Below are 12,125 nucleotides of genomic sequence, written 5' to 3' on the forward strand. Positions count from 1 at the left end.
TTGTCTGTGTTCGTTTCTCCTTACGAGCGTGTGTTCCCAATCCTCTTGATGATTTCTATTTCTCACTCAGCCTCTTTTCAGTCCTTTCTCTCCAGGCGCTGCCGCTCTTTTCTCGTTCTCTCCTTCCACTGCTCCTCTCTCGCACACTCGGTGTGATCGTTTTCACATCTTCTGGTGTTCTGATCTCATCCCTCCATCCCAGTTCATCCATTTCTCTTGCTCTCTCTTTCCAGCAACTGGTGGAGTCTCTGGATCGCCTGAAGTCTCAGACCAAGGAGCTGAAGGACGCCCACCAGCAGAGGAAGCTGGCCATGCAGGAGTTTTCGGAGCTGAACGAGCGCATGGCCGAGCTGCGCTCACAGAAACAGCGTCTGTCGAGACAGCTGCGGGACAAGGAGGAGGAGATGGAGGTGGTGATGCAAAAGATCGACGCCATGCGCCAGGACATCCGCAAAACAGAGAAGGCCCGCAAAGAGGTGAGCAGGATGATTGAACGGGGTCACGCTGCCCCGTCTTGTAATGTTATGGCTGTTTTGGATCTGTTTTTAAAGTAAATGGAGATGAATTGTCAGGGGCTTTCAATCAGGAAGACGTATTTATGCTGCATGTGTCATCCTGGTATCCTGAACCTGTGCCGTGCAGTGCTTATTACTCCGCATCATCATGTTCACACCCCCGAGGCTGACGGAGGACACAGTCAGATGAAAATAAGGCCATGCAATGCTCCACATTTTTGAAGTTCATCAGCCACCCTCCAGAGAGAGACAGGCTCAACAGCTCCAAACCTCCCTAGACGACAGCAGGAATGTCTTCACACCCAGTCCCGCCCCCTCCGGACTCACGGACCCCATGACCTCCTCTGGACCTCAGTGACTAACTCGAGCCAGATGAGCGACACTGACCGCAGTGCTGACTGCAGCTGGATTGAGACCCTCCCCTATTTATACACTCTTCTCTTTTATGTTTCTTTTCTTTCTCGCCCATGCACAAGGCGGAAGTGTCTTGGGGCGAACTAAATTGTTGTTCTTGATGTCAGGATCTTTTTAGTGCTCAAAGACATGGCATCTCTAGGGGTGTGTGCAGTGGAAATTAGGTCAAGTTTGAAGGGTTTATGAGAATGTCTATACAAATCCAAGTCCCCCCCCCAATATTGATTGTTTTTCTTATGTGTGTGTGTGTGTGTGTAATAGCTGGAGTCTCAGCTGGAGGATGCGTGTGCCGAAGCCTCTAAGGAGCGCAAGCTCAGAGAGCACAGTGAAGTCTACTCTAAACAGCTGGAGAGTGAGCTGGAGACGCTCAAGGTCAGAGGTCACTCATTCATACACTGCCTCTCTACTGACTTCAGCCAAGTTTACAGATCACTCCAAGCCCAGGGGGCATGAAAAGAAACAAACCACATTTTCCTAATTCAGAGCATAGCTTTAGAAGTTTTAACTGAATGTACGATTGAGATCTAGTACAGTAACTATTGGGTGATTTGAAATATAAGAAGGCAACTTGTCTAACAGTGCCTTAACAATGAACATATACATGACATATGCAGCTTCCTCCCATAATATAAAGAAGTCCATTCCAATGATTTGTAAAGTATACAATTATGAGTACGTGAATCTGCACCACAAGCAAAACATAATCACGTTACCCGCTTAATAATGATGAAGATGCATATAAATACACGAGCATACCACAATCAAATACAGATGAAAAGCTACTCTCCACTAATTTCCTTCTAGCCTCATAAGGAAAGCAGTTTTTTAAATTAAAAAATAACCCAAATTTTGGTCTATGTCTATTCAGTAACTTATCAATGTGTACATTAAAAGCCAATTTTAATATGGCGTGTTTTTGACAGGTTCTTTCAGATTCTCATTTTCCTCTTCCTTCAGCTTTTCTTTACCTTTCTCAGGGGTTTCTTCTACCTCTCTACTGTCTTCCACTTTGTTAACCTCATACGTCACCTTGCTTTCCCTCCTGTCTTTCTTTTTGCTCCCTTTATGTGTAGGATATCCTTTGGGATTATTTTTAGCAAGATGTTTCTCCTTTGTTTTTTCCTGCTGCATGCAAGTCAAGAAGACTCTCTCCTTTGCCTCTTTGCTCACTCCTCTTTCTGTGCTCTCCATTATGTTTGTATATAGTTGTAGGGCTCTATATTGATTAAAATAATTTTAATCGTAGTAAATTAACCCGTTGATTACTGGAATAAATGTAAATTCTCTGCTGTTTCTGGATGTCTCTCACTCAGATAGTTTCTTTCTCAGGTCAAGCAGGGAACGGGTCGTGCCTCAGGTCCCAGTTCAGAGACCCAGCAGGAGCTCACCAAGCTGAAGTCAGAGCTGGATAAGAAGGTGCTGTTCTATGAGGAGGAGCTGGTGAGACGTGATGCCAGCCACACTACAGAGCTGAAGAACATGAGGAAGGAGCTCCATGACTCTGAGGGTCAACAGCTGTCACTGCACAAAGAGCTGCTGGTGCTCAAAGACAAACTGGAAAAGGCCAAGAGAGAGCGGTACTGTACTTTCACCTGTCCAGGTCGTGGGTTGACACCAAAAAGATTTGATTCCAGCTAGTGATAGACAAATGTATTGGCCAGGTTGATTATTTGGCTGATATTGAACCCCAGTGAGGTTGTTAGAATTGGCTTAAATCTAAGAAAATAATTTGCATGTAAATCTTTTTGCAGAATAAATACTGCATACATTGTTAAAGTCATGCTGCACACATAAAGTCTCTTATGCATATCAAGACAGCGTTTATTTGAGCAAAAATACAAAAAAACACTAAACTATATTGTAATGATATTTAAAAATAGTGTTGTTAGAGCTGTCTTTAGCAATTAAAAAAATAAAAAAATACTCATGATCACTAATTCCAGACCTATTTCTGTACCCACAGGCAAACTGAGATGGATGAGGCCATGAGTGCTCTGAAGGAGAAGTATGAACGTGAACGTGAGGAAAACCGTAAACTCACTTTAGAAACAGACAGGGTAGGACACCATATTTCATATTGCAGGAGGCCACACTGAGTATCAGTTTTTGGAGTAATATTCAATCCTTGACACTGATCCGTAAATCTCCTCCTCTGCAGCTTTGCAATTTTGTGGACAAGCTGACGGCTCAGAACAGGCAGCTGGAGGACGAGCTCCAGGATCTGGCATCGAAGAAAGAGAGCGTAGCGCATTGGGAAGCACAGATCGCTGAGATCATCCAATGGTAAGAAAGCACTCCCTCACATTCACTTGAATGTGACTCTTATGTAGCCAATGAAAATACTTTATACTAAAGGGATAATTCACCAAAAATAAAAGATCTCGTTTCTCTTTAGTGGAACACATAATGATTTTTGAGTGAATTATATCTTGAGTTGCAATAAAATATATGCCTTGGTTTGGTGACATTGTGGTCAAATAGACAAATTTACAATGGTGTTTGTTTTGTAGGGTGAGCGATGAGAAAGATGCACGTGGCTACCTTCAAGCTCTGGCCTCCAAGATGACGGAAGAGTTGGAGACTCTGCGTAGCTCTAGTCTGGGATCCAGAACGCTGGTAAACATCACTAACTTTGAGTCAAAGTGAATAGAAGGGAATAATCAAGCTTCAACCAGCTGATCTGCTGTTATGCTCCAGTTTTAGTTTATAGGGATTTATAGGACATCTGTTATGATAGAGTGAGACTTCTAATTTTGTCAGTGGAAAGCTCCGTCTCGCTCTCTCTTTAACTCCTTTGAGGCGTAGCACAGTAATATTAGATTTACTTTAAATAGCAAAACTAATGAAAATTGATTAAAGGGAAGTGACATGTTAATGTTGTAGGTGTAGGAGGTCACATTTGATTTAATATCCTTTTCTAAGGAGGTTGAAGACAGACTGTAGGAGACTGGCATTAGTGACTTTCCCCTTTTGAAAGTGCTCTTTGTTATTGCCATAGTGGGATGTACTGATGAGAACTATTGATTCACAGGCCCGAAGGTTTGGGTTGAAGCCACCGTTCAAAAGATGTGGTCAAAGTCGGTAATTCTCAAATTGAACAAATTGGCTTAATTGCAGGGTTGCTACAGGATATGGTACAAATAGAAGTCAACAGACTCTGGCTATTGGTGAAGTCTGCCGTAAACGTCCTGTGTTTGGGTCATAGAGTTAAACCACAGATTGAATTGATTACAATGGCATGTTGTGGTTTTGTCAATTTTTTAAGATAATTTCTTAACAAACTAAATTCAGACATTTCTTGTTGGAATGTGACTTAACATTACTTCCCGCTCGATCAGTTTAAGGAATCAGTTTAATAGGCAGTTCAGTTTAAAAATACACAACTGTTTAAAAGTTCAGGGTCAGTAAGATCTTCTATTTCAAACAAATGCTGCTCTTTTGAACTGTCAATTCATACATTTTTTTGAAAAAAATAAAAAATAAAACACCACAACGGATTTAACATTAATAATAATTAGAAATGTTTATTGAGCAGCAAATCAGTATATTCAAATAATTGCTTGAAGATCATGTGACACTGAAGACTGGATCAATGATGCTGAAAATTCACACCACAGGAGTAAATGACGTTAAAATATATTTAAATATAAAAGAAAATAAAAATGGTAATAATACTCGACTAAATTGCAGTATTATATGGAACAAATACAGAGACTTTCAAAAACATAAAAAAATACTATCCCCAAAATCTATATTTATTATAACATTTTATATAGAGGTTTTAATATATATATATATATATATATATATATATATATATATTAATATACCTTTGTGTAAACTTTAATTACTATATCAGCAAGGCCCTGGAGTAAGCATGCCAGCCCAGAGGTCAGTGGTGGCACCTCGGGTCACCAAGCGGGTGAGTGTATCCATCAAACCTCCAATCAGTGAAGGAAGGCGGAGCTCAAGATTGTTTCTCGGCTATTGGCCAATCAATCTGTCATTCATCTGTCCAGGTTACTTTAAGAATAATTTGCAAAACTATTAGGGTTGGCAGATTTTTTACAGCTTCAATTTTAAAGAACAGATGAATGAAAATGCTGCATCAGCTCTCCTCATTAGAGATCATGGTTCATATAACATGGAAAACATTTCGGATAAGCTTGCTTCCATTGTTCTTAGGAGGTCAAGTGTGTATACCCTTAACTTTCCTTTGATAAGTCATTAACTCGATAAGCTTGAACAATAGAGTGAGTGCTGCAGTATTAGGTCTAATTGTGAGGCTGTTTGAGAGCCACACTAGAAAATACCTGCAGCTCAAATGTAAAGCTGATGAGTTCTGCCAGGAACCTTCACGGCCTCTCACTTCCCATCAGCTGTGGGAGTGCAGTCCCTTCATGTGTTTAATGAAATGAAATGGATGGAATCCTCTTCTTTCATTCCACAATGTTCAGCTGTCCTTCAGCCATGCACCGTCTCATCACCACATAGCTCATGGAGACAAATGTTGTCTTTTCACCACATGTGTAAATAGTGAAGCCTTGGTGACAGCTGCGATCAATAGCTATTAAAATGTTGGAGGTCTAAGATAAGCCATCGGATTTATGGGAAATGCATCTTAAAGGATTTAATTATTTATTTTAATTATGTGATGTAGTCTGTCGGGCGTGCACTTTTTTTCCCATGCATGATGCTTTCTCTGTGCTTTTGAAGAGCATCTTGTTTTTAAAATGATCACAAAACATTGAATAAGTACATCATTGCACTGCTTCTTGACGCTGTAGAGTAGGGCTGCACGATAAATTGCAATATTTAATTCTGTAATCGGCGGTAAATCTCCATCACTTGTACGCTTTCACATGGAGCAGCGTTTACTACACAGAGACGTTGTTCTCTGACAAGCTGCGCAAGCATGCATGAAATATGGTTGTTGTTTTTCGCAGCTTGTCAGTCTGTGTAGTAAATGCTGCTCCATGTGAAAGCGTACAAGTGATGGAGATTTACAGCTGATTAAAGAACCGGCTTTACTGAAATGATGCGCATTAAATATCGCATGCAATTTATCGTGCAACCCTACTGTTGAGGCGGGATTTTATGGTCCATAGACAACTACAAAAGTGCCTAAACAAACATAATATGATCTATCTTTAATTAATAGCTGCTTCAAATTAAAATGGAGCAAACTGATTGATCACAAAAGTTGCTTTGCTTTTCCTAGCTTCTTTTTAAAACATGCATCACTTTTCCTTCGCAGGATCCTTTGTGGAAGGTGCGACGCAGTCAAAAATTGGACATGTCTGCCCGTCTGGAACTGCAGTCAGCCTTGGAAGCTGAAATCCGTGCCAAGCAACTGGTTCAGGACGAGCTGCGCAAGGTTAAAGCTGCCAACATCTCTTTCGAGGGGTAAGTCTTTGATTCTGCTATAATAAGCGACCTTTAGATCGCTGTTCTAAGACTCTGCTTCTGTTTAAATAAACTGACCCGAATACTTTTGGTCACAATAGCAGGTAGCTTGGTGCACGCTGTGTGTGTTCAGTCCCATGTGCACATTATGAAAGGACAGGATATTCATTAAAAGGATTCAGATTTTTCTGGTAGTCTAACTTTTTGGGACTTTCTCGCCTAAAGCAAACTGAAGGATACAGAAGCCAAGAACAAAGAGTTGGAGGAACAGCTCGAGAATATGAAGAAGGAGATGGAGGAGAGCCGCTCACGATCAGACAAAGGTGAAAATGATGATTATGACTTTGCCCTTTATATGCAAAACTTTATATATAATATATATGATATATTAATTTATATGATAGATTTACTGAGTGTCCATTAACCATGAGATTGCATATTATCTCATCTCATCAAATGCTGGCAATTGTTAAATTAATCAGTTCTTTTATAACTCCATATTGCGCCTGAAAATGTATTTTTTCTTCCCCCACTCAACTGTAGGCCTGAAACTGCCAGACTTCCAGGACTCCATCTTTGAGTACTTCAACACCTCTCCCCTCACCCATGACCTGACGTTCAGAGTGAGTGTCTCTGAGAGCATCTGGCCATCTGCTACTGCCTTACATGCATTAACAAGCTTCTCTCCATTCATTTCATCATCCTAATGTCCTCCGGCCTCAGAAAACCAGAGACCTAAAAGAGTCTTTATCTAAACGAAGAGGTGACGTCAGTAGTGGTCAGATGGAAACATTGGAGCATACACGTGTTTATGTGCAGATAGTGGATACTGGTTCTGATGTCCCTGATCGTCTCAGGTGCACAGATAGTAACTGAAAGGCTTTATTTGAAAAGTAAAGTTATTTAAATTGTTTTTGTCACCATTTTTTTGGGTTTAGGATATTACCCTAGTCATTGGAATTCTATAAAAACCTTGTTGCTATCTAACCATGTAGTTCTATTCTAATTAGATCCATTAATTATCCCCCTTTTACCTGTCTGGAGTTTCCAGGTTTGATTTCAGATGCTATATCAAGTTCAAAAACACATATCACGCAGTCAGTTCCTGCTGCTTTTGAGCTCAAGAGCAAGTCCCATGTTGACCGTAGCCTGGTGCGATATGAGGCTTCCTGCCCTGCCTCATCCTGAAATCACCGACTCGCAACAGTTATTATGTAGCTTTCAGTCACAGTTTACATTGGAAAAGTAGCCGATGGATTTACTACAGTCACAGAGTCAGTTCAGTTCATGGCCAAATGGTCCATCATGCTTTGATTTGCCTAATCAGAGACCAACTCAACCGGACAGTTGTATTTTTGAAACTCGTGGGATTATAGGGAAAGTTCATAAAGACAAAAGCTATGTCAACTGTCATCTTATTTTTGTTCCCTTAACAAAAGGAATCTGTCTCCTCCTCATCCGCATCTTCTCTGCTTGCATTTTGGGATGAAGTAAGTTTGCTGAACAAGGGTCCTCCCTCCCTGTGATATTTAACTTTGGCAGGAGTGATCTGTCCGCAGACAAAGTTCATCTAATGCCTTGTTTGTCTAAATAAACAGGACTCATGTTACTTACTATATGTTAATCATGTTTGACTCACCATTTAAGGCCAGACATTGACCATACAACTTGCATTCAGAATAACCAGCACCCCCTTCAGTTTGTTACATCTATTTTGTCTGCTGACTGTGTTCCTCTGCCATATTGCATCCAGACCCTAGAACCAATTGAGTCTAATTGTAGGTGCTTAACGTTAGAGACTCACATTTAGCATCCAGCAGTTAGTATTAACCACCTTCCCACTGCCTTCTAACCTCTTAAACGGCTAATGTTAATAACGTTACCCTCCATTAGTCAAGTCTGCACATGCACTAAGCCATTAGTTAACTCTTAAGAGCCCACTAGGACAATAAACATCCATAATTCAGAATGAATGGCTAAAGCAACCAGCTGTAAAATGAATCAAATGAAATAAAATGAATGAAAGATGATTCAAATGTGGGAGCTTTTCATTAATATTTATAACCTACCAATATAGGTGATGATGGTATGCTAATTGAACATGAAAATAATTACGTTAAAAGTGATGTCAATTAATTTTGTATATATTTTCATTACCTGCCAGTCTTTGTGCATCTTAAATTTCACCCTTATTTGATACCACTGTGCATTCACGTTGCATAGATATAGAGTTTGACCATATCAGTATGTTTTGTATTGTATTGTGCTTGGTAAGTATTATTCGTGCATAATTTTGGGGCTCAATTGCAGATAATGTTAGCCAAGGATGGTGCATTTGTGTTTACAAATGCATCTGAAGTTGAATTATAGATGGCATAGGATTCATTAGTGTTTGCTAAGATAAAATACGCTGTTTGCTCATGTTTTGGATGAGAGACTTAAACCTATTTTAAGTATTGTTTATTCACACACACACACACACACTAGGAGTGTAACGATATACCAATACCACGGTTTTCTTTCACAATAATTTTAAACAGCACTGTCATTTGTATTCTAATATTGTATTAATAGGTATAAACCTTGTGCTCATGTCTTTCATGAATAAGCACATGACTTCTGAACACTCATTAGTTATGAGTGATCTCCGTCCCATTGTGACAATGTTTGCGTCACTTGAGTCTGTTAGTGTAGTAGCATTTTGAGGAAACCAAAGTCTGTTTTTAAAGCTTTTGAACTCATCTACTGCCCATAAAAATAGCCCCCAGCGAATGATGCATACACATTTTGAGCTGTTTCCCAACTGTGGTCTTTCCCTCAGACGAGCTCTGTCGGTGAAATGGACACCACACCTCAGAAGACGGACATCCCCACTTCCTCCCAATCAGTGACTTCAGAACAGGATGTGAGTGTCCACCTAACACTTCCTGTTACATTCTGCTGCTCTCAGACTTCCTCTCTGATACACTGGTCATTGATTTTGTCATTTCCTGAATAGTAATGGATAGGACAAAGCTTAACTTTTTTTTTTTTAAATGCTGAAAGGATTTTTTTGTCTGAAAAATAAGCTCTGAAATATACATGTTTTGGTATTGCACATTTTATATTTCTTTGTTTTATTTGCTAGAAATATATGGAATTTTTATTCATGGGATTGTTGTATTAATCCTTTAGGAGCCAGTCAAGTCTCAGGCGACCACCCCTGCTGCCCCTTCTCCAATCTATCAGCCCACACTCAGCGCACCAAAGGTAAACCCACCATATGATGTGTCCGACTCATCTTTAGCCTGCTTCCTAAGTCTGTCAGCGTATTATTACCATCTTTTCAACATCAGCATGCATCCATTCCTCTGACTGTTAATATTTCCTTTGTCAACAGCCTAAAGCTCATCAGCTAAGCATTAAGACTTTCTCCAGCCCGACCCAGTGCACTCACTGTACCTCCCTGATGGTGGGCCAGACCCGACAGGGTTATGCCTGCGAGGGTGAGCGGAGTATTAATGATAAATAAGATCAGAGACGGCATCTCCAAAATGGTGGTTTGGGGAAATGACAAAGAGCTTTTGATCTAAGATGAAATATTGAAATGCCAGTTTCACTTGTCACATTTTTAAATGTTTGGTTTTTCTCCCTCCCTCGCTGAATCTCTTTTAGTATGCTCTTTCATCTGCCACGTGTCCTGTAAAGACAACGCGCCCCAGATTTGCCCCATTCCTCCAGAGCAGGCCAAGAGGCCTCTGGGTATTGATGTGCAGAGGGGCATTGGCACAGCGTACAAAGGTTTCGTCAGGGTGAGAATGATAATAGAAGTCAAGTTTCTGCCACTTGTTTTTATTATCTCACCTGTACCCTTGCATTGAATTTGATTGTATTTCCTACTGAATGTTGTACTGAATGTACATTAAATTGCAGTATGGGTTCGCTCCTCTTTCAGATCCCGAAGCCCACAGGAGTGAAGAAGGGCTGGCAGAGGGCATATGCTGTTGTGTGTGACTGTAAGCTCTTCCTCTATGAGGTGCCAGAAGGGAAGTCCACTCAGCCTTGCATGATGGCCAGTCAGGTCCTCGATTTGAGGTCAGGATTGGTCACATTCTCAAATCATATATATACTTAGACGATCATCAATCAATGTCGTAATCTGTAACAGTACAGTTCAAAAGTTTGGGGTCTGAAAATGTTTTTGGGGGCTTTCACACTAGCACTTTTGGTGTGCATCCGGGTTATTTGACGTTAACGTTTCGGTTCGTTTGTTTTATAAACTGTGGTGCGCACCTGCGACCGTACCCGAGTCTGCATAAAAAGGTGGTCTCGGGTACAGTTCATGCGAACTCTGGAACAGTTCGCTTCTGATGTGAATGCTGTCTAAATTACGGGAGTGATATGCTGTTAGTGATGTATGAATTGGTCAAACTGTGTATTTATGCTCACTCACTTTTCTGAAAAGTGTGGCCGTGTTGGAGCAGTAATGTGCTGCAGACGTGTGCAGTGTAAAAAAAGGGTTATCCAAGCATTAATTGAAAGGAAAGCCCCTTATACATGAGAGCAATCATTTGTAGCACAAACTTACCCCAAACTTTTGAATGGTAGTGTTAATGAAGTATGCCATGATAAAAAAAAAAAAAAAACTACAATATTTTGTGACATTGTTTCTTTCATTTCCTCACAGAGACGAAGAGTTCTCTGTAAGCTCTGTGTTGGCATCTGACGTGATCCATGCCAGTCGTAAAGACATTCCCTGCATATTTAGGGTACGCGGCAAAACGTGTCCTGTTCCTTAAATGATTCTATGCTATATTTGGCTAATCGTGCATCCTGATAATTAACAATATTTGCTCTGAACTGCATAGGTAACGTCATCCGCTTCGAACTCTCCAATCCGGCCGGTGCCTCTGCTGGTGTTAGCTGAGAGTGAGACGGAGAAGAGGAAGTGGGTGGGCATCCTAGAGGGCCTGCAGAACATCCTGGTCAAGAACCGCCTGAAGAACCGTGTGGTGCATGTCCTGCATGAGGCCTACAACAGCAGCCTGCCTGCCATCAAAACGACACTCTCCGCTGCCATTCTAGGTGAGTACAGCGTTAGGGAGCCGGTGATCTTATTCTCTGAGATTACCAATCCGCTAATCAGTTAGTCAATGGATCAGTGTACTTTCAATGTAATTAGTCTAAACGAATCAATCCAATTTCCTTCATTTTCAGGAGAACAACAAGCATTGCTTCATAATGTTTACAAAAAATGCAGCTTTTTTTGTCCGTTATTACCCACATATATATATATATATATATATACTTTTTATTTTATGTAAAAAAACAATTTGAGTTGCTTTCAGAGGTTGTGGTGTAAATAATGATTGAGTTTCATAATTGAATTTCTGTTTTCATATTTGTTTTCATCTCTATTAATATATATATATATATATATATATATATATATATATATATATATATATATATATATATATATATATACACACACCGTATTTTCGGACTATAAGTCGCACTTTTTTTCATAGTTTGGCTTGTCCTGCGACTTATAGTCAGGTGCGACTTATTTATCAAAATTAATTTGATAAGAACTGAGAGAAATGAACCAAGAGAAAACATTACCATCTCCAGCCACGAGAGGGAGCTCTATGCTGCTCAGTGCTCCTGTAGTCTACACTGAAAACAAAGAGCGCCCTCTCGTGGCTGTAGACGGTAATGTTTTTCTCTCAGTTCTTGGTTCTAAATAAATGCGACTTATAGTCCATTGCGACTTATGTTTTTTTCCTCATCATGACATATTTTTGGACT

At 40.3% G+C, this 12,125-nt stretch overlaps 1 protein-coding gene across 1 annotated transcript in view; it reads left to right on the forward strand.

Moving 5' to 3' along the window:
- The window catches only part of LOC113063237 (serine/threonine-protein kinase MRCK beta-like), a 492,601-nt gene that overhangs the window by 471,769 nt on the left and 8,707 nt on the right, over window positions 1-12,125 (forward strand). The window contains exons 12-27 of the mRNA XM_026233483.1: window positions 234-476; window positions 1,191-1,301; window positions 2,259-2,506; window positions 2,893-2,986; window positions 3,088-3,212; window positions 3,440-3,545; window positions 6,187-6,335; window positions 6,561-6,658; window positions 6,879-6,958; window positions 9,157-9,240; window positions 9,510-9,584; window positions 9,715-9,820; window positions 9,990-10,126; window positions 10,270-10,409; window positions 11,002-11,083; window positions 11,183-11,399. Coding sequence (XP_026089268.1) covers window positions 234-476; window positions 1,191-1,301; window positions 2,259-2,506; window positions 2,893-2,986; window positions 3,088-3,212; window positions 3,440-3,545; window positions 6,187-6,335; window positions 6,561-6,658; window positions 6,879-6,958; window positions 9,157-9,240; window positions 9,510-9,584; window positions 9,715-9,820; window positions 9,990-10,126; window positions 10,270-10,409; window positions 11,002-11,083; window positions 11,183-11,399 — 2,095 coding nt within the window. The remainder of the gene's footprint in view (window positions 1-233; window positions 477-1,190; window positions 1,302-2,258; window positions 2,507-2,892; window positions 2,987-3,087; window positions 3,213-3,439; window positions 3,546-6,186; window positions 6,336-6,560; window positions 6,659-6,878; window positions 6,959-9,156; window positions 9,241-9,509; window positions 9,585-9,714; window positions 9,821-9,989; window positions 10,127-10,269; window positions 10,410-11,001; window positions 11,084-11,182; window positions 11,400-12,125) is intronic.

Source organism: Carassius auratus, chromosome 45 (assembly GCF_003368295.1).
Source record: "Carassius auratus strain Wakin chromosome 45, ASM336829v1, whole genome shotgun sequence".
NCBI lineage: Eukaryota > Metazoa > Chordata > Actinopteri > Cypriniformes > Cyprinidae > Carassius > Carassius auratus.